Source organism: Pyxicephalus adspersus, chromosome 4 (assembly GCF_032062135.1).
Source record: "Pyxicephalus adspersus chromosome 4, UCB_Pads_2.0, whole genome shotgun sequence".
Classification (NCBI taxonomy): domain Eukaryota; kingdom Metazoa; phylum Chordata; class Amphibia; order Anura; family Pyxicephalidae; genus Pyxicephalus; species Pyxicephalus adspersus.
Genome location: NC_092861.1, coordinates 72,548,791 through 72,570,425, shown reverse-complemented (window position 1 = coordinate 72,570,425; position 21,635 = coordinate 72,548,791). Strand labels below are relative to the sequence as shown.

At 36.9% G+C, this 21,635-nt stretch overlaps 2 protein-coding genes across 4 annotated transcripts; both read right to left on the bottom strand.

Annotated features, from left to right (window-relative positions):
* Positions 1-1,025: 1,025 nt before the first annotated feature.
* Positions 1,026-8,920, bottom strand: LOC140330064 (uncharacterized). The gene is made up of 6 exons (XM_072410421.1): positions 8,857-8,920; positions 7,582-7,668; positions 5,058-5,149; positions 3,648-4,112; positions 2,700-2,754; positions 1,026-2,159 (listed from the first exon to the last, which is right to left on the bottom strand). The coding sequence occupies exons 1-6, from the start codon at positions 8,902-8,904 to the stop codon at positions 2,073-2,075; spliced, it is 834 nt and encodes a 277-aa protein (XP_072266522.1). The 5' UTR covers positions 8,905-8,920; the 3' UTR covers positions 1,026-2,072.
* Positions 8,921-12,009: 3,089 nt separating this feature from the next.
* LOC140330063 (uncharacterized) lies at positions 12,010-19,724 on the bottom strand. Of its 3 annotated transcripts, XM_072410420.1 has the most exons (6): positions 19,541-19,724; positions 18,557-18,689; positions 17,624-17,868; positions 15,660-15,732; positions 14,036-14,113; positions 12,010-13,099 (listed from the first exon to the last, which is right to left on the bottom strand). In XM_072410420.1, exons 2-6 carry the CDS (start codon positions 18,608-18,610, stop codon positions 13,025-13,027), a joined length of 525 nt encoding a protein of 174 aa, XP_072266521.1. In that variant the 5' UTR covers positions 18,611-18,689; positions 19,541-19,724; the 3' UTR covers positions 12,010-13,024. The 3 variants fall into 3 exon arrangements, with proteins under 3 accessions (XP_072266521.1, XP_072266520.1, XP_072266519.1); XM_072410419.1 differs by lacking the exons at positions 12,010-13,099; positions 14,036-14,113; positions 15,660-15,732 and adding an exon at positions 15,763-16,739 and having other exon boundaries at positions 19,472-19,724; XM_072410418.1 differs by lacking the exons at positions 12,010-13,099; positions 14,036-14,113; positions 15,660-15,732 and adding an exon at positions 15,763-16,739.
* Between the last annotated feature and the right edge of the window lie 1,911 nt (positions 19,725-21,635).

The following is a 21,635-nucleotide window of genomic DNA, read 5'->3' as shown; positions in this document are numbered from 1 at the left end:
CTGCACTTCAGAATCTTGTCCAGGTCAGAGATTGCAAGAAAAAAAAAAAAGAGAACGTAAAACCTATTCATGTCCAACAAATGATATTTTCAGTACAGCAGCAATGGGTGAAAGTGTAAAAACAGTAGGTAGATAAACCTAATGAGGTGGCTGTATCATCTATGTTACTGTGCTACGGATTCAATATTGTTAGATACTCTGAAAGGTGCAACATCTCAGTGCCTTTTTGCCATAGAGATGGTCACATGCCTACCACTGTGATTTAAAAGAACCAATTAGCCATATAATAATCATTGTCATGCTAATCCAATACACAAAAAGATATATTTTTCAAGGATTAAATGGCCAAGATGCTTGCAAAGTAGTTTTAATTGTTTTAAGATTCACTCATCAGTTTCTGCTTTATTTCACAAGCATGATCAAATATTGCAAAGCTGAACAACATTAAAGTGGAAGTATAGCAAAAGCTTTCCTATTTTGGTCAAATGTTGTATTTAAATGTTTGGAAGAATCTTGGCAATTAGGAAATGGTCTTCTGAAATGGTTTCAGTACCATGGAAAAGATGCCGGCAAGTAGAACATACAAAATGTCTCCTCATCACTAACCAATCTGTTATGCCAGCCTGCATGCTCAGAGTGGCAATCATGCAGGCCCACAATGTTGTCATTAGGCTCCCCACTAACTCTCTGATGGTCCCGAAAAGATGTCTAAAGGACTTTGGGTTTATGCTCCAGTTAACTCCTCCCATTTCCTTGGGAGTTAGAAAATGCCACACCTCCTCTTACCCTGGTGACAGATGTCACTAATAAGTTAGGCTATATACACACACGTCAGATAAGAATTGCCTGATACAAACAGTTGTGCTTGACTGAGAATATGACATGTGTATAGTGGTTGGGTAATGCCCAACGATCAATGGGGGAACAACTGCTAAAGGGAGGAAAGCCCCCCCTTTTTCTCTACTTTTGAGAACCTAGAGTATAAACTGCACTCAAGTGAAAAAGGCAATGTAGAGCATCCCAGATACTTTGAAAGATTTTATTTAAAATCCAATATCCATGACAACATACGGAGACACACTAAACAGATATTTGAAACCATAGTGCTAGTAGTGCAGAAGTGTCCACAATATAATCAAAACACACATTTTCACACAAAAACAAAAAAAGTTTTGTGGTTTTGGAAACCATATCTGTTCTTGTCCAGAAACTGACGTGTACGTGAGCCAATTGTGATTCTGTGAATTTTCAGGAGTGAAGGAAAAAAAAAAGTCTACATTACACACAAAAAGACGTGAAGGCGGACATTCAAAATAATTTATGTGCAATCTTAAATCACCCGTGTGAACAAAGCTGAAAAACTAAAACTTTCTATTGTCCATGCAATGCAAATAACTTCTACTTAAGTGACAAAAACAAATGTGGTATCAATATTACTTCTAGAGGAAATACAAATACATACATTCAGCTACATGACCCTGAAACTGTTCTGAACCCAACCTTTCTGGAAGTCAGCTCAGACTTCATAAAACCCAGTTTTGGGCGCCCATTAATTTACTCACTGCCAATACCCAATGCTCTTTTGTGACAAAACTGATGATTTGGGATAGGGCTAGTGCAATGAAATAGATATCCACGCTCCGACTAAAGATTCACAAGATGTTATTCTGCACTTAAGTACAATTGACAGTTTATTTTAAAAAAAATAAAAACACAGGTTCTTAAATGTGAAAGGTTTCAAGGCAATGTACCTTGGATGCAACTGGAACTGGTTACAGTGAGGTTTACACAATAAATATTGCCTGCTGTGATGGGAGACTAAAATAGATTATTCAGAATGTATTGACAATCTCTTGAGCCTAATTAGTGAGCTCTTGTAAAGGTTTGTGTAAATGTAAGTATATTTAGAAAGATAGATTATTAGGAGCTGAGCAGTTTTTGTGTCTAGTGGAGCACAGTGAAATGTTATGCAACGATAACTAGCTTGCAATTCTTTTAAGATAGTGATAAGTGATAGTGAATATATCATGTGGTCTAAACAAAACTCAGTCCATTAAAAAAAAAAAAAACTACTACATCATAGATTTTTTTCTATTAAGACATGGAGTTGATGAGGACACTGGATTCTCCCGGTTATTCTTAAATTGCTTAGAAAGATCCTACAAAAAAATAAAAAATAAATATTGGGTTGAAAGGGTATTAAAAAATTAGTAGGAAAAACTGTCAAGCACAGCAAAAGCATACAAGAATTTAAAGTTTTACTTTGTACTCATTGCCCTTCCATAGCAAAGCCTCTTTAAAGTCAACAAAACAGAAATTTTAGAGATATGAGGTTGTTATAGTGGATCTTCTAAAATCCAAAAACTAGATCTAGAAGCCATAACTCTGAAACTGCAGATAAATTCTAGGACGGTAACTTGTCCAAAATTACTTAAGTATTAACATCTCTGAATTAAAATGATCAGCTGTGAAAATATTTAATGGTGTTACAGAACAATTACACAATTTATAGCAATCACTCTCAGGTGCCTGGGAATATTTCATCTTCTATGGTGCCCTAAAAGTACTATGGAAGTAGGGACAATGCAGCAACTTTCTAGTTAGTTTGCAAAATAGCATGGTGCCCTAGATAATGATCACAGGTACACATCGAGAAATAAATACCAAGTGTTTTTGGCTACAAAAGAAAGTCACTGTACCATGAGCATTAGGTCCTCATAGCTGCGGGACTTGTCTTCAATCGATAAGCACCACCTTGAAATGGAAAAAAAAAAAAGGCTTACAGTAGACTTTCAAATTATAGCTGAAGCTCATTTATATAACCATGGTTTATGGAAAGCATCAGAAGTCTAAACTAAAGTGGTTTTAGCTTCCCTAATGCACTTCATCTATATAAGCCAATGTATGGTGTTTGCGCCACAGTGCATACAATATTTGCCTTGAGAGCTCATGTGTGTTGTTGCAGCAGCAGGTATGCCTACCCTACAGCCCAATACAGTAGTATAGGGAGGGGAAAAAAAAATATGGTTTTGCCCAATTAATGTGTACACATTATGTATATTCCAACAATGTGGAGCGATAGCTGAAATACATAATTACTTTTCTTCCAACAGTCCCTTTTCCCAATGTGATGTCTATGAATATGCATAATTTTAAGGATATCTAATAAAAAGATTTTAAATATTGGATACCAGTCTTTAGGTGTGGTGGCTGCATAGGTTATCATTTCAGCAAATACAGAAAACCTTGTTCCGGACTGAAATGCAGCATCCTGTCATTTTCAGCTAAACACTGAACAAACACTTTCTGTAAACTACTAGTTCCATCTGCATTACATGGTAAATTGATTGGACCTGTTTAAGGTTCATCCTGCAACTAGTATGGCCTTCTCCAAAGAGACAATAGACAAGGCAAGTGCAGACACAAAGGGACATAAGTGCATTACTTGCAGCAACACCAAGAGGGGAAAAAGAAAAACCCACAGGACAGGTAAGCTGCAAATGGCTGCCCCAAGGTCCAAGTGACAAGGGGTGTTGCAGAGGTGCTTATGGTCTACATGATTATTTTTGTATATCTGAGTAATTAAACAGCAAGTTTTGTGAAAAATAAATGTAACCCTGTCATATATAAGGCATTACTATACTCACTTTTCAGACACTCCACTTGTTTTTTTGTTTGATTCATGGAGATCGTAACTGTCCCACAAGATGCTCTGTGTAGTATCAATTCCATCTATACAATTTTGTAAGTCATAAAAGGAGATTTCTGTATCACTAGGATTCTGGGTCTTCGTGGTTTTATTTTCTTGATCAGGGTTATCTGTTTGAACACCACAGTCACTGAAGAGAACTAAATCATTTTCCATATCAGTTTCATTCAGAATTGTGATGACATGTGTAACCAAATCCGCAGGAATCAAAAAATAGAAGTTTTGATGTAGAGACTTTGATTCATTACTTTCTGTGGTCTTCTCTGTTACTGTCCAGTGTAGCCATGTGCTTAAATCTACAGTAAGTAATGTGTCCAGGCTGGACGGTAATTGTTCCGGTTTTAGTAATTCATTGTGTTCTTCAGTGCTTTGTATGTCAGGTGCATGAACTTGCGCAGTGATCCTAAAGTTTAAAGAGGAAATACGTAAAAGAAATCCACAATAAAAAATATGTGCAAAGTAATTTTTAGTTTGTGATCTGTAAGAAGCAACAACATTAATAAAAAGACCCCCGTCCTGCCTGAATGCTGCTCTCTCAGAGGGGAAGCAGTGATCTGTTTGCAGCGGTCCAACATTTGTGTGTTATGTACAGATCCATGTGACTTTGTCAAACAGCAATTTGTAATAATCTTGTCATATGTTCCCAGTATAAAGGAAGGTTCTCATCCAAGGACAGACCATAATTTGGTGACTGTCACTGAGTGCTTATTACAGTGTGCAATAAAAAGGCTAGTTCATCTGGTCTAATAGCACATAAGAGATACTGTAGCACAAATTATTGAAGAAAAACTGAGATGGCCATCCTGACACAGTATACCACAAAAGGCACCTACAATGTGAGCATGATAACTAGACCACAGAGTTGCCTGGTCTGGTCAACCTGGTTTTCGTTTGGATTATGTGGATGTGAGGTGCCAGAATCTGGTGCACGGAGGCCCCACTGTGAAATTTACAGGACTATAAGGATCCACTGGTAACATCATGGTGCCAGATACTATATTACCCTTTGTAGGTGTTGTGAAGTGCAAAAAAAAGATCTCTCTTTAGGAGTTAATGGCATGGTATCAAGACAAAAGACAGAACATAGGGCTTGATTATTAGCAGGAATGATATGACACAGGTGCCAATCATGTTGCCCAGATTTTTTAAGTGCCATCAACATACAGTATGCATCTTCAATATGGTGAAAGCATTAAAAAAAAAATACATATAGAAAAACATCAAATCTGAACCTACAAACTTAATTTGTGAACATTTTAACCATTTAAAAACAACAAACCAGTATGCTGTCGCCATTTTTTTTTTTTTTTTACAAGACTTTGAACTGACATTTTTAATGCAGACTCACCTTTCTGTTAATGATGCAGTGTCGCTACTTTCAGGACATTGTGAGTGTGCATCTGACAGTGTAGCATAAAAGTGATCCAAGTTTTCCATATCCTAGAAAGCAGACATGACAAAGTTGAATTTCATGTTCAACTCTCACCCAACTATTACCCCTAAACCTTCAGATGATTTACACCTTGTAACTTGCCATGTTCCTTTTACCATATTAAATGTCATTTTTGTTCATCTTATCCGCAAATAACTTGTAAAAGAAATTGGTGAACATATTTTTTCAATGACTCCCATTTTTTTTGACCTCCATAAATATCTCCACACCTAGACAATAGAAATGACAATAAAGTGACCAATCTGGTTACGAATTAAAAATTATTCCCCTTCTCCATGTATCTTTTAAACAAGTCTAATTTTTGCTGGTCATAACACCCTCCCCATTTACAGAGATCTCTTTAAAATAATTATGATTTTAAATTTTAATTTACCATGGGCACATGGAAATAAAGTTACACTGTAAACTTAAATTTATTAGTAAGCTGCAGTTATACCTTAGATAGGTTTAAGCAAATAAAATACCACAGCCTTTTTTTGTCAGCATTTGAATATTTATTTTGACATTGGGTTTGGGAGGAGTCCCCTCCAATCACAACAGTTAAAGAGCTTAATGGATTTTAAAAGTTGGTATTTAGATGTAAAAATATATTTAACGTGCAGATTTTCCCCTCACTTCTTGCCTGTTAAAAGGTTGACAGAACATTAGGGGAAGTCATTGTATGAGCCCTGGGTTATCAGCAATTCCTGAGCATGGTCCTAAACTCTACCTATGCTATTAAACGCAAGAATTAGTGAGTATAGGCAGACAAATTAGACAAAAGCCTCCCCCAGTTTGCAAATGGTGGGACTTGGATTTATATGCTATTAACCAGCATACTTGTCTACTAGATCCATTTTCACTTACAATGGACCAGCGACCATTCCTGGTCTGGTTACAATAAAATCTGCTTGCCTTGTTGGATGTTCTGATCCTCTGCCTCTATCCCTGTCTGTATCAACACAATGAGTACATGTACAAGTGTTCATATAGGTGTCACACAGCTATCTGCTGGAATATATCCTGTGTGACCAAAATTAATTAATCCAAATTATCAGCTTTACAGGTAGTCCCGGGTTACATACGAGATAGGGACTGCGGGTTTGTTCTTAAGTTGAATTTGTATGCAAGTCGGCACAGGTTCTTTTTTTAATGTATGCAGTTAGGACAGATGTTTGTCTCAACATATTAGGCAGCGTGGTGTCATTTACTGTATAAAATCCTCACTGTGAGTTAATACCAAGTGCAAAAAAAAACAAAAAAAACAAAAAACAAACATGAATTCATTAACTTCTGGAGCAACCTGCACTGTATGCAAAAAGAAACAACTGCAGAGTTTGTCTAGCTCAATAAAGTGTTACAAGAGGCTGCAAAAAGATCACCCACAACCTCAGCTGTGTTTAGCAAAAGATTCCTTCTGCAAGTCACGCAAACCACCCCTTTCCCCTCCCCATTCGGCACACAGCGAAGCCCTGTTTGTATCTAGGAGGCATATATATGTCAGATATTCTTAACCCGGGGACTACCTGTATTTGCAGTCAATTAGCATTATCAATAAACAGTACTTTAAAAAATATATTGTGATCAGATTTAAGATCACCATACACTAAAATTTTGATTGTATTGGGAAGAAAAAAAAAGCCTTGCTTGATTACTCTATTTGGTTAACCACCATATTAAAATTAAAGCCGCTTTTTTGTTACAATATCAAAAAGGTAGATTCTTTTGTAATGCAGATATACAAGCAGATAGTACCTTACGTATTTGTATTGGATTACAAGGTTTTTTTTGTTTTTTTAAATTGTTCCATTAATCAAACAGCATTGGACTGGCATATTGACCGTCTGCTTCTCCCCCCTTGATGACAGCCGTCCATATTCGAGTATTTTGTCTTGTACAGTGTACCCTATTTATTAGTCAGGAATTTAAAAAAAAATGCTCAGGTAAGAATCCTTCTATTAAAGTTTTTCAGTATATCCAATTGAGGGGAATAGTGGTGCCTCATTCTACCATCTCTATAAGATTAGATGAATATTATAGCAGACTTATACTATGGCAGTGGAAACATTATCTGGCAAGAAGTTCTTTTGCCATTGTAGTCTAAAGACATAACCAGCAACAAGTGATCCAAACCATCAACAAGTGATCCAGCCTATCTAGTAATAAAGGTAAACTTGTGTTGGAAAAACATGGGTACTGTTTTTTAAACTCTCCTGAGTAAGGTAGTTGCCTGGCTTTATCGCTGATCCAGTGGTTTCATTGCTCAAGAACAAGCAATCTGATCAGAGGTTCTCACTTTTGCTTGCTGCATATTTGTTCTAAGCAACTATATACCAAAGCCAAAGAGTTAGGCAGATAGCATTTTCAATATGGTTTTATCTAAGGCATTTTTCACAAAAAACTATTGTAATAGCATTTTTTTGTTTGTTTGTAAACTTACCCAATAGTAGCTTTCAACTGGTGTAATAAAATATGAGGGTGTATTTATGCAACCGAAGAGCTCAACTGCAGTGTTCAGCAATATACACTAAAAGGGAAAAATAGATCAGGGCAGTTTTAAATCTACCAATATACACATAGAATAGATATATAACATAACAATCCAATAAAAATGAATTAAAAATTATTCACGGTCCATACAGTCTAGTATTCTTCATTTACAGTCTACACAGACTTCCTAGTTTCTGTCTTTGCTCTTCATATTACTCATCTTCAGTTCAGTTCCACTCACAAAATAAAAATGGCTGCTTGATGCAGATCTCTTTCCTCTACCAGGATCGTATACATCCAGGCACACAACAGTATACAAACCAAAATAAAGAGACAAAATACCCACAGAGTTATTTAATCCTTCCATACACTTTAGCAAAATGTATATTCTTTTGTATCTCTCAGACAAGTGCTAACCAAATCTTGCCCAACCCCCCCCAACACCCTTTTAATAATAACCTAAGGAGGTGCCTACCAGATACCCTTTTCTTTAAGCAAAGCAGAATGTGCATTGCCATGTTTGAAATCAATGGTAAAACTTTTCTTGCGGCACCTTTATTAAGTCACTGATTTATTTGTAAGGGGAGTTGGCATGCTGCCTTAAAACAACATGCATTCATACTACAATTGCCCTTTGCAGGACGTTTTTTGGCCCAAAGTGTATAATCTTGGTCATCACACTCAAAAAGATTATCCCATAAGGTTTAACTGGAATTTAGACTTGGCTGTTAATGTCAAGGGGGATCAATGGGAAGCAAAATACAAGTCTAGTCACTAGTCACAAACAGGAATCTCAATCTTCCCATGGCTGGGACATGCTTACATTTGAAAGGGAAATCCAATTACACCACAACTATAGTTAATTAGTGGAGATCTGGTTTGATTTATTGGAGGGGGGGGGGGGTCATAAATTATAACAAATATAATATATAACAATACCTTTAAAAAATAGTCAATAACCTCTACTATAGTCACCCTATTAAGGCCTAACTATTGAAAAAGCCCAGCTCTTGAACTTTCATTGGTTAATAAAGAAGGAAATGTCACTTTTTGTCAATGTCAATTTTAAATATTGGACTGCTGCTACTTTTTGCATCATGATATAGATATGTAAAGCAAATAAAAACACTTGCAGGTCTGCATTTTCATCCCAATATTTCTAAATGAAAAGTTTGTAAACACAATTCCCTCAAATTAGAACCTCCTCTTCCATTTTCAGTTATACCTTTAGTAGCTTGCTGGATGACATTTTCTTCCCAAGGGATTTAAACATTTTCTTTAGGTGGTCCATAACTTTTTAAAAGAAACATGTTGCATCAGTATATGAATATCAAAACAGTAAAATGACTAAGCAGTGTTTTAAAGAAAAACTGAAGTAAAAGAAAACTGAGAAGTAATGATCTCATTTATTAATGGCAGGTTCTTAGCTGCTGCTGCTGCTGGGTTCAGTCATTTTATTTTAGATTTAGAAACGACATTATTAGATTCATAATGTGGCTTGTTGCTGAAGTGAGGATTGAAAATATCAAAGCCAATGGATCGGTATAACAGCAAGAAAACTAGTATGTATATAAAAAAATTACCAATGGCAACCTACATGTCCATTTTTGGACAACTCTACACAGGGAATTTTGTTCACTTGCTATTGAGGTGTAAATTCTCTCTAGGAGTGTAAACGGATAGCTAAAAGAGAAACATAAGGAACTAAAGAATCATTAAAACTCAAGAGATCATATTATTCTCCAATGGGATGCAGCTAATTACAAGATTCAACTTACCCCATGGGTAGCTACAAATTCTAGATTTTTTGATGGGAATAAAATGTATCTCAAGCTTTGGTAAACAAGATATAGGTGGGTAATAATCCTTTGTACAACAAATCATTTTTTGGAAAGAAAGCCTAAAGAAGAAAACCTCTATACAGCATTTTACATGCCTCCTGCTTACTATCAATAATCTGCCTTTACCGCTCTCTCTCCCCCCCCCAAATCTCCATTCAAAACAATTATCCTGACACCCACCCCCTTAAGGTTTGACTATTTTTTTAGAAAAGACAACAAAAGGAAACCTACATATCACATTACCTGGCTCTCCCTCCCAAAGTTCTAATTTTTAACCTCCTAACATAATGCTTTCTACCTGAATTTTATATGTGGACAGGCGGTACCTCCCAGAGGTGCATACAGGTGCTCTGTGTTCTCCTGATAAATACAAGAGGGAGGGTAGTCACTATTAAACTTTTACAGCTGGGCAAAGGTGTTTTTTATTCAGCCGCAATCTTACTTTGGACCACAAGAGGGCGAAATGTATTCCTAAAGAATGTTCATAGGTAATGAATAGAAACACACACATTGCCCATGATGCACATGTGCTATCAGGACTCATTCACAATCTATGCACTGCATTCTTGCTGTGTGTTTGGGATGAAATTAACAATGAATAGGGGATAAATACTTGTTAGGTTAGGAAAAAAAATAGGTAAAAGTAAACCTGCAGTTTTGGAAGTTTCAATTCTTAGTCACTGGCTTGGGAACCAATAGTTATTGACATGGATTAAATGTGCAGATCAACAATGTCAGAGAATGTCTTTATTAGTATATCTGTTTTGTGAAACTAACAAAGCCATTGATCAAAATGTTAGCCAAGCAACAAGCACTTTTGGAATGAAGTTGAGTATTAGAGCCTTAGGTTCACTCCTCTTAATTTTTTTTTATTTAAAGATCTAATTAAGCCTGGATTTTGTATTTCCTGGCATATCATCAGACAGTATCTGTTGACTCAAGCTTCACCTCTTTGAACCCTATAGGTCTGATTAAATATACACTTTTTACCTCTGCTACTGTAAGATAAATTCTTCGCACATTGGCTGGTAACAATAGACTATATTTCTATACCTTACCTCTTTGTGCTGTGGTCAGTCATGTTCAGCCTGTCCTAGACTGAAGCTTCAAAGTCCATAGTTCCAAACATGGCAGCAAGTGGAGGGGCTATTGTATGCTTTTTAACTTGTTACTAGCAACCATCATTCAGATGAGCAACTCAGCTATTTTATGTTGTGTATATTTTAGCAGGTAATGTGACATTGTTGAGAGTACTGATGTCAGATTCCTCCTTTACTATTTACCAATAGAAGCTAGAGTTTCTCCTTACTTCTAACAGTATGATGAATTCTTCCCATAGCAGGAATTTCCCTGCCCTCTTCTGACAACTCACCAGACAAGTTACTTTACAATAAAAGTGGGGGTTCTGTGTCACCAGGTGTCTAATATTATTAGATTTTTCATACTGCCATCAAACAGTTACATACAAAATATTAGACTACAGAACCATGGCCAGATCATCAAAACAATCATTCCAAGACCAGAGTCATTATTCTGGGCATTTTAACCTGCAGAATTATGAACTGAGCAAGAATAGGAACATTCTAAGTGTCTATGGATCAGCAGGACCTATGTGAACATATCCTCTTCCCTTACTATACCTTGCTATTATTCAATGAACAATTTGGTCATTCTTCTGTGTATTGCCCTAGCAAAAGTCATGTCAGCCTATCAGAGGGAGCACTAATAGATGACATAACATAACAATGATAGAGAGCCCAGCAATTCTGAACAATGATTGGACTTTATAATAAGCAACCCAAACCAAGGCAAACTGACCTTGAGTGTATTTCACTGTTATTCCTTTTTGTTTCACACTGTTGCTATTGTTTGTTTTTTAAGTTTTTTTGAGTCTGAGTTTTGTGTTTTAATATTTTACCTTACTAAACACTATACAAAGTGTAAGCTGAATCTCTGAAAGTTTAAAGTAGAAATAGTGGATTCTTATCTCCTGAATGTTACCTTAAAAGTGAACTCACCTGTCACCTGTCTCAAAAAGCAGCGAGCCAAAGGGCAAGAATTGTAACTGGCAAGAGTTATAGTTTGTGGGATAAATTGGGCTAAATGGCCCTGCTTAGCCTGCTGCTGCTTAGATTGTTCCTCAAAGATTTGGAAAATCTCTGCACAGGGTGAGGCTGTCTTTCTAGATACTTAGGGGAAAGTTGTAATGAGATAACATGGAAGCTGTGATTGATGGCCTATCCTAATGTAAATACTGATTTTCTGGTGGTCATTCCAATCATTTAGCTTCAACATGCTCCTATGCTTTTCTGTAACCTGTTCAACAAAACCTGGCCTACTGAATCCCCCCCATTGTGATCTGTGGTGTCTGCGAGGGAGAGCATGTGGGACCAAACCAAAGAGGATTTGAATTCGTAAGGTAAGGTTTAAAATTATTTTGTGTGTTGTGTGTATATATTTATATTTATTTATATTTAATTTATCTGATAATACAGCTGTCTACATAATTTCGGATCACTTTGGATAAGAAAGTTGCAGGTCTTGTGTGGTGCCTCCATCTTCCTACCCTCCAGCCATTCACAAATAACAGTCTGCAGTTTGCCTGGGAATGGTCATAGAAATAGATACTGAGGTCTATGAGAGGAAGATGTACTATCCAGCCAAATGACACAGAGTTTTTTTTAACACAATATAAAAGCACAGAGAAAATCATTTACAACTGTGGAAAGGTAAATAATACTTACAGATCCAAAAATAGGAAATATGCCCAAAGTGTGGTTTTATTAACTATAACATCTAAAGATGACAGTTGGTGTGACTAGTGAATGACACAACTTATTCAGCAACATAGCAGCATATGTGGTGATAAATTATAAAGATATAAACAGACCAAAGCTTTTCAGTTACTATAACATAATAATGTACTACTGTGCTATATTTCCTTAACACACATGTGCACAACAATGTTGATTCAGTATCCTTCTAATAATTATTACTATGCTATGTAACCTATATTATTTGTTTTACACTGACTGACTGCTCCAGCCATTGGACTAGTACTTGGGCAGAGCTATGCTTGAGCAAAGCCTTAGCCAGACATGGCCACTAAGCCACCCTATCCCATATTACACTGACCTATTTACAATTGTATATGTTGTAAGTTCAGGCTGTTTTTTTAACATGGCAGCTCTATGGCTCTGTAAGTATTCTTAAGTTCTCTTTAACAAGACTTTGGCAGTATTTTTTTATTTTGTCCAATTGATGTTTTTTTCTCATTTGTCTGTGCTTTTTTTCCTCCTCCCTTGCCAAACTTTTCTCCAAGTTTTCTACATGATGTATTTCTCTTTCCAATGCATTCAAAAACAAAACTTTTTCTTTCACTTGTTCATAAACAGTCTGATGTTCTTTAACACTCTCTGTTTGCATCATTTCATGGAATTCCCTTATCTTTTGATTTTCCTCCATAATGCATTCTTCAATGGCATATACTTCTTCTAGTTCCTGAAGCATGGTATGCAAATAACTTTGCTTTTTCTTTTTTAGGTGGTGGTTCTAATCCAGGGTAGTATCAGCTGAATCCAAGCATCCATCTTTTTGTAGAAAATCATATCCCTCATTCTCTGTGCTCTAATCAAGATAAAAATAAATTTAATAACATAAGTGAACAAATAAGTGAATATGTGAATATGATTGAAAAAAGGGTATTTTTTATAATTGTGAAAGACGATATCATCAATTATCAAAAGCCAAACACACGTTATATCTTTTCCTTGGCAATATTTGCCCAGTTCAGTTAACTAAAGTTTTTATTCCAATGCCTTTTTAGAAAGAATAATGGGTTTCTGGTTTGCATTAATAGTAAGCTTTCATGAAGGGTCTACCAAGGAAAGCAGGAAAGTTAGCTTTTTGAGATAATGATAACACACTATCCCTTGAAATAAGGTTCCATTTCATAAGAAACAGAATAGACCTGAATGCAAGAGACAATGTAACTCCTGAGTAGGCATAGAAGTTACATCCTCAATTGCTGCCCAATTGCCAAAAAGGATCATGGTGAACCCAGAGGACTCGGCAGAAAAGACAAAGGTTCTGGGGATGCAGCAGTGTTAGGATCCTGGACCTGTCACTTCTGGAGGGAATCTAAAAAAGGTAAGTGTGTGCCATAATCTGTAAGCATGCTGTGTATATCTGTATACATGTTGATTATAGTAAAAGCTCACTGACACCAGTGAGCTGAGGTCCTGCGTTCAATTCACTCCAAGCACACTGCTTTAATTGCTATACTACTTATTTTCATCAAAAAAAAAAAAAGCTCTTGTCCTGTGATTTACCCCATTCCCACCACATTAATGTAAGGGCAAAATATCATACATGTGTGCCATACTTTTTTACCATCAGTTTGTTGATCAAGTGCAAAACTGAAAACAGACGTTCTTGTGTTTGTTAGGCCTAATGTACTTACTTGTCTGGTCTGTCTACAGGTATTCTCTATCCTGCATCTTTGATATTCATTTAAAAACATAGTACATTATATGTTAGTATAATTTAAACAGTTGGGCATACATTTTCAGAATTATGATATCCAGGCGGTTGTTGCTGACCATGTGATATGTTCTTCCGGTTAAATACATTTTCCTCCACCTGTAATAAAAGAGCAGTTGTGCTATTACTATAATTAAACAAATAAAAATGAACCCTGCGTGTAAAAATACACTAGTTATGTAAACTAGATCATCTGAGCCCATTTCTTGAACAGGTTATTTGGGGGGGGGGGGGGGTTTAGCAATGTAATCCCTTCTGTACTAATGCCTTCAGCTAAACATTGCCATAGTGCACCAACAGCAGTATGGAGAATGTTAAGCCAAAGTAAATTGTGCACAGGTTTGTGGTACTTCTTTGTGAGGGTCTGTGGCTGAGTGTGCAGGGGAATTACATGTTAAAGTATGCAGGTGCAAATGCAATCAGTGCAAAGATAAATGGTTAGTCAGCTTTAAGTGTGAGGATTCATTAGCAGTCCATGAAATATAGGGTTGCAAATGTTTAATGCTGGAAATTAGGCAGCATGTGCAACTCATTGCTAACAGGATTGTTGGGTATGCTGGAGTGTAGATCTGACTGGTGACATGGATACTGGGAAGTGAGCTGGGTATGCTGGAGGGAAGATCCTACTGATTGCATGGATGTTGGTGAATGAGCTGTGTGTTCTGGAGCAGTGGTCGCCAACCTTTTTGGACCAGTGGACCAATAAATTTACTGGCTCCTAACCAGGCATGTGCGGGGAGCCGGGTGTCACTCAAAGGGGAAGAAACTTTCCTTTTAGTGATGCCAGAAGCGGCCCACTCTCCCATCGTAGGTGTGGGCCTGCGATGGGAGAGTGGGCAGGTTGTGTCCAGAGACAATACTTTCCCACTTGCCTCAGCTTGCCATCTGTACAGGAGACATGGTCCGCAGCTTTCAGTCCTCCCAGTGGGGTCTTTCTCCTGACCCAGGCTGGGGGTACACCAGCCAGAGCCGCGGACCACCAAAATTTTCTCACAGACCACCAGTGGTCTGCGGACCACCAGTTAGGGACAGCTGTTCTGGAGTACAGATCTGACTGGTGACATGGATACTGGGAAGTGAGCTTTGTACTGGAGTACAGATCTCGCTAGTGACATCTGAAGTGAGCTGTGTGTGTGTATGAATCTCACAACTAACAGGGTGACAAAGGTACAGGTAATAGGTTGTATGTACTGGAGTACAGATCTTATTAGAGTCAAGTGTGATGTGATGTGATGTTAGTGATGTGTGCTGAGGCATGGATCTCACTGGTGCCATGTAAACTGTGTATGCATGTGTGTAGATCTCAATGATGGTATGAATTTTAAAAAGTGAGCTTTGTATCCTAGAATAGTGTATCACTAGGGAGTAAACAAAGTTTCTTCTGGGGCCTGGATACATGGGAGAACCCCATGTATACAAAGGAGTTAGTATCTCATTAACGGAAGAGCTAATTTTACTACTGTTGATTTTCTAGTAATGATACGGGAAGCTGCAATTTTTATTGTTATTTGCTTTTCATGTTAGGTCGGGATAGAGGATGGTAAAGATACTGAAAGCATTATGCTTGCATGTACAAGACATTAGTTTGTTCATAGACAAATGTGACAATACAAATCATTAAAAGCAAGGAATGCTGGTACTACACCTCAAGTATAGCCTCTGCCCGTCTTAGCAAGTCCTCAATGTTGATGAGAGCCTCTTCTTCCCACTCTATAAGCCTGTAATAAGAAAATGTAAAAACAGATTTTATGCGCACTGATTTCACAAAGCCTAAAACACATATTAATTTAACAAGCACCAGCTCCAACTAACTTGAACATTAGCTTGGGTGTACACATAGTCAATGTATCAGTAAATAGGAGTTTCACTAAACATTTTCTGGTGGTGCATTAATCATTGTCATTTAAAACACTGGCACCTGGAAGATTCATCTGCAGTGAATGTTTGCTGAATATCAGATTCATTATTCCTCTGTTTATATGTAAAGCAGCATTTAAAGCATTTTTCTAGACAAAGAGATCAAACATTGCATTTTGAGCAAGTCAAAGATCATATATATCACCCACATCATATGTATACTTACTGATTGCATGTTGAGTAATCAGAATAGTAACTGTTCAAAACAGCTCCTGACTGTGAAGTTATTTTCTGACAGCAATTAGTTAAGCTATAACAGATTGCTTCCTTGTTTGGGTCATGTTCTATTTTCTCATCTATGGTACTGAGACACTGGTAGCTGTCGGTCTGGACTCCACAAGTTTTTTGAGTTCCTGTAGCCTTGCAATCGAGGACCTGGACACCAATGGACTTCAGATCAGGTTCTCTATTTTCAGACATACATTTTGAAGTGCAGATCTGATCAAATATATTTTTAGTGTGTTTGACATTACATGTCATTTGGACATGTTGTTGAGGCTCATTAGAAAAGTCGATTAGTGGTAGGCTCAACCATGGATTCATGAGGCCATTTAGAGAATGACTAGATTTACGGTTTCCTAAAAGTTCTATGACATCATCTTGAGGACTCTCCACATGTGGCAAACTTTTCAGGTCACAAACAGATTTAGTTGGACACCGTGGGAAATCCAATGTAATAAAATCTAAAGAAGGTATCTCCAGAGCAGGATCTTTTGAATTAGCATTCTTCCAAGATATAAGTTGCTGTAAGTCACTTTGACAAACTCGTCTAGATTTGCTTGTCAAAATATTCCACAGCAAGAGGCACCTGAAAGAAGGAAAGGGTCACCCAAAACATATGCAAACATATTAGTTTCACAAAATGAAACATATATAAGTGGTGTTAGGAAATGCTCTGTCTGGCGACTCTGTACTGAACACCATCACAGTAATAAACACTTTTTGTTCTGTCCAGCAACGTCATTTGCAGCAGCCAGGAGAACTAAGATACCAGCAGCCTCTGCTTCACTTTAATTGTGCAACCTGATGTATTTTTGGCATCCCCAGCATCCATTGTTAGGCTGTGCACAGCTGAAGTGGATTCAGGAGTCTGACCAGCTTCTGACTCGGTCCTGCACTGCTATTGGCTGCTGGGACTTTAAAGCCTCTCTGCTCCCAATCACCAGTGCCTGTTATAGCGTCTGCTGGGCTTACCTCTGCTAGAGTGATTTTGAGTGTTTCTCTGTTACTGACCTTTGCCTGTTCCTGATATTCTGTTTGAACTCTGCCTGGACCGACCTTTGCTTGTGACCCCGACTCTGCTTGTGCCCGTTCCATTGTACCTCGCTTGGTGGACGGATTTCCTGATAATTCTGTACTCTGTATTTGCGGGATCCTGATCAGCTGCTGGCCTATCTCCAGACACCATCCCTTGTGCACCAAGTCCTGGGGGCAACTGAATGCTGGCAGTTTCCCAAGAATAAGTGGGGACTGCTATAGGTGAAGACTGCGGTGTTAGATTGGGGGACTGGTATCTGGAGAATACTGGTACTGACCAGGCCTTACAAGTGGGGCTTAAAAGAGGTAAAAGTGTACTTTTTTCAAAAATAAATCTTATCTAATATGTTATAAAAGAAAACAAATGAACATGCTTATTGACATTGTCTGTACAAACATATGTTTCTATGTTATGATTAATTTCTGCATACATACCTAGATGATATCTGTATGCCTTTCTTCCTTATGCTTTCTGGAAGCAAGCTGGAAAGTCTGGCAAGTTCTATCCAGTCCTCTGGATTGTGTGGTGACACCTGGGATAATAGAGCATGGTTCTGTCTTCTCCATAGAAGGCTAATGCATACCATGGAGTTTCTGTTGTACTCTGTCACTGGTGTCTCCTCCCACACAGCATCTTTAAAAGAAAGCCTATCCAAAACCTCATATTGCCAATGAGCAGCCTGAAATAACAAAAATATCCACTTTCATACCACAACATGATATATTCAGAAATTTTACCAGTAACATTAAGTCATACAATTGTGGTATTGTTATGTATATTTCCCTGTAATTTGGGGTCAAATATATCAAGCCTAATTACAGAAAATCTGCCGCTTTGTCAATAAAAGACAAATGAATTGGTTATTTTCAAACTTAGTTCCCACCCACTCATAGTCACTTTGTACTCTGTCCATCTATCAGATATGGCATTTACAAGGTTAAGGACCAGCTTGCCTCTCTCATGTGACACATCTTTACCTATATCTAGTAATGTCAAACATTTCTGATGGCAAGATGGATGGAGCATGGCAAGGGAAGAGGGAAGATGAGCTTTTAAACAAACCTTTCACATTGCCCTTCTCCTGTATCCATAGATGTACAAATGGCTAAAACTGTTTCATAATTCAGGGTCCCTTCTTTAAGTCACTGGAACAAACTTCTTTTGAATAAAACCTGAACAAAAACCCTTATTGGACACTTTTAATTTCATACCCAAATTGCTGAAGACAGCAGGTCAGTAGAATATCATTAAAACCACTGTAGAAGAAAACAGCTAAGCCCAAGTATGATAGAGAACTCTTAGCTATGAATTGACATGTAAAATAACATTTCTTTAGTTTACATGCTAAAGCAAAATGGTCTACTTACTTTGTTTAAAAGGTAATAAAAGTCACAGATTGATTGGAACTGTTGAAAAGTCATTTCTGCTTTTGTTGATTGTCAGATCTTCTGTTCATTTCTCCTTTTGTGCTTGTTTTAGTTATACAAACATAGTTTATTTCTGTTATTAAATAAGAAAAAACAAACAAACAAATCACCTAACTAAAACAGAAAAACATCTAAAAGTTTCCCAATCTTCCCCAAATCTAAATGGCCCTTTAGCTTTAGGGGATTGATATTATTTTTGCCTTATTTTGGAAACATTTGTTTTTCCAAAAAATCCAAATATTTTAAAATATTACAAATTGCAAACTGATTCTATGCAGTGTATTGACACTACAGGACAGTTACACATGGCTGAGTTGCTTACCATTTTCTCTTTAACGTATAAGTTGCAATATCTATGGTGTCTGAGATTAAATAGCTTAATATGCAGAAAAAGAACTTATTAATATAAAACATGCTACTTGCCAGTTCTCTGATCAAATTCACTCACTTTGTTACATTAATATTAGGCTTAGGAATATACCTCATTCATAAATGTCTTTCCTTTAAATCTCCAGTACATTTCCAATTAGTTTATCTCCTGAAATATTTGCATTGATATAAAAAAGACTTACTTGAACTATAAACCAGGATATTCCAGGCAGTACAAAGTTTGGAAGATGTGAAGGCCACAATGTACAGTAAATCCTACTAATTGACAATCTTTTGACTCATCCAAGTTAATTAAAATAAAACCCCATTGTTTGATTTCCACATTAGGTAAACCTCTGAATACAGTGAATAAGAACTGCAGGAAATTATAACCTAGAATATAAAGTACGGTGTGTAATATCAGTAACCCACCACAATCTATATATGATCATGTTTTGGTCTTCTATGATAGTGAATTCTACTCACCATCATTGGCTGTCCATGTTGTTTACTTGTGTCTGTTATACATATATACATTGAATATTCTTGTCTTACCGCTGACTGTCCTTTGCTTCCATTTTGTCGGAATATGTTTGTCTTGATGTGTTCATCCCTACATAAGCCTAACATTAACAGCCAACTGTCTTTGTTTCTCTGTATCTCAAGAGTCAAACAACTGCAGGGGAAAACACACTTTATGGTTTTTACATGATGCCGAAAGTGCATCCATTATGAGCTACTATTCTTCAATAACAGATCGCCTGCCTATTGACAAATCTGTTTCCACGGTAACGCCATCTTCTCAGATACAGACTTTGCTGACAGCAAAAACAATATGAGTAATATTTAACAAAAGCAGGGACACATGCCTGTGTGGAACATATGAAAAGAGGGAAAAAAATAACAGATGTGGTAATCTTTAAAGTTGGTTGATGTATCTTAAATGTCATTTATTCTATAAAATATCCATAAATTTTACATGAGGGCTGCAGTCAGACCAGTATGAACCCAATCTCTTTACATGATACAGTATGATTTCTAAGCTATTATTATGTATTGGTATAGAAATATTACAAATTATGTGTATTTTAAATCTGTGTGTTGTGGTGTACAGGATATCACTTTTTCTTCATGTGTTTGACATTTGTCAACATTATCAAGTTAAAACATGTAATTTTTATTGTGGAGTGTTCAATAGCATCCTTCAATACAGGAACATGGACCATCCCATTAAAAGAAACCTGTACTACCGAAAATAAGACCTACCCCTACCCCTACCCCAAAAGTAAGCCCTATTGGCTTCTTCGGAGGGTGTGGTCACGTGGTACACGGAGGGTTACCAAGAGGAAGGAGGGAGCAGAGAGAGAGCAGGAGATTTCAAAAGCACTGGAGCAAGGGGGTTAACCTACAGTACTCTGGTGTGACACTAGCACTAAGAGGTTGGTGGATTCTCTTTTCAAAAGGTCCTTGCTGGTATTTCATTCATTAGCAGCAATGCATATTTATTAATTGATTTTTTTTTTTTTTTTGCTTTTACTCAGATTTAACATGTAACTCTATGAGTCACATGTTAATTGTCAGCACATTTTCTTGTTATGTTGCACTTGTTTGCTTATGAAGCTGTGTTTTTTTTTCATTACTCATTTATGTCAATTCTTATTCATGACTTCTTGTATATAACAGAAGAAATCTGTGATTTTGACAGGTCACAGGTAACACAGAGGTATCTTTCTATAGTAATATTGGTTGCAGGTTTTGGTAAATACAGATTTTTGTACATGAATATATATAGATTTTTTTGTGAGAAAAATAGGACATCCCCTGAAAATAGGCCCTAATGAGATTTTCAGAGGTAAAATAAATATAAGACACTGTCTTATTTTTGGGGAAACACGGTAGGGATAATATGGAAGCTGATATTGCTGACCACCTTCTGAAAATACTAGTTGTCTGGTTGCAATGTTTACATTCTTTTTTTTAACATTCTTTATTTATTTTGTAAAAAAGAAAAACCAACATTATAAACAAACAGGGAAAAACGGCGTACAAAACAAGTAAAATAAAATGCTTCAAATTCCAGGGTTACAAGCAATTCACATATAGTTCAGTGCAGTGCAACAAAAGTCTTTATAGCAGACATATCAATATACAATATGAAAACAAATAAATAAATAAAAAGTGGTACAGTCATTATTTGTAAACAGTCATGTATAAAACTGAGTTTGTGTACAAAGAGGGGAGTAAAATACCTGGCCCTTCACTGACCGGAAGACGCAAATCTCGCAGAATCTTGTGATTGCAGGAATTCCTTCCATTAGAACCAGGTACGTTCAAATTTTTCGGAGCTATCGTGTTAGATCGTTCATAAGCATAATATTGTTAATAATTGTAAACCATTGTGCTACTGACGGGAAGATATTTGATCTCCAGTTTGTCGGTATACAGAGTTTTGCCGCCTTCAGCTGGTGTCTAACCACTAATGTTTTATGGAATCTAAGTGAGAGGGAGCTATGTTGAAGCAGGAAAAATGAGGGATCATCAGGTACAGAGAAATCAGTAAATTTCTGTACAATATCATTGACCTTGCTCCAGAAAGGCCTTAGGGTCGGACATGACCAAAAGATATGGAGTAATGTACCATCTTCCACCT

Excerpts from the sequence above, each read along its gene's own strand:
- LOC140330064 (XM_072410421.1), bottom strand. The coding sequence starts at position 8,904 with ATGTTTAAATCCCTTGGGAAGAAAATGTCATCCAGCAAGCTACTAAAG. Across the intron at positions 7,669-8,856 it reads CATCCAGCAAGCTACTAAAG|TGTATATTGCTGAACACTGC; the intron begins GTATAACTGAAA and ends TTTCCCTTTTAG. Across the intron at positions 5,150-7,581 it reads CAGTTGAAAGCTACTATTGG|GATATGGAAAACTTGGATCA; the intron begins GTAAGTTTACAA and ends TCTGCTTTCTAG.
- LOC140330063 (XM_072410419.1), bottom strand. The coding sequence starts at position 18,610 with ATGACTTTTCAACAGTTCCAATCAATCTGTGACTTTTATTACCTTTTA. Across the intron at positions 17,869-18,556 it reads TTTATTACCTTTTAAACAAA|GCTGCTCATTGGCAATATGA; the intron begins GTAAGTAGACCA and ends TTGTTATTTCAG. Across the intron at positions 16,740-17,623 it reads GGCATACAGATATCATCTAG|GTGCCTCTTGCTGTGGAATA; the intron begins GTATGTATGCAG and ends TCCTTCTTTCAG.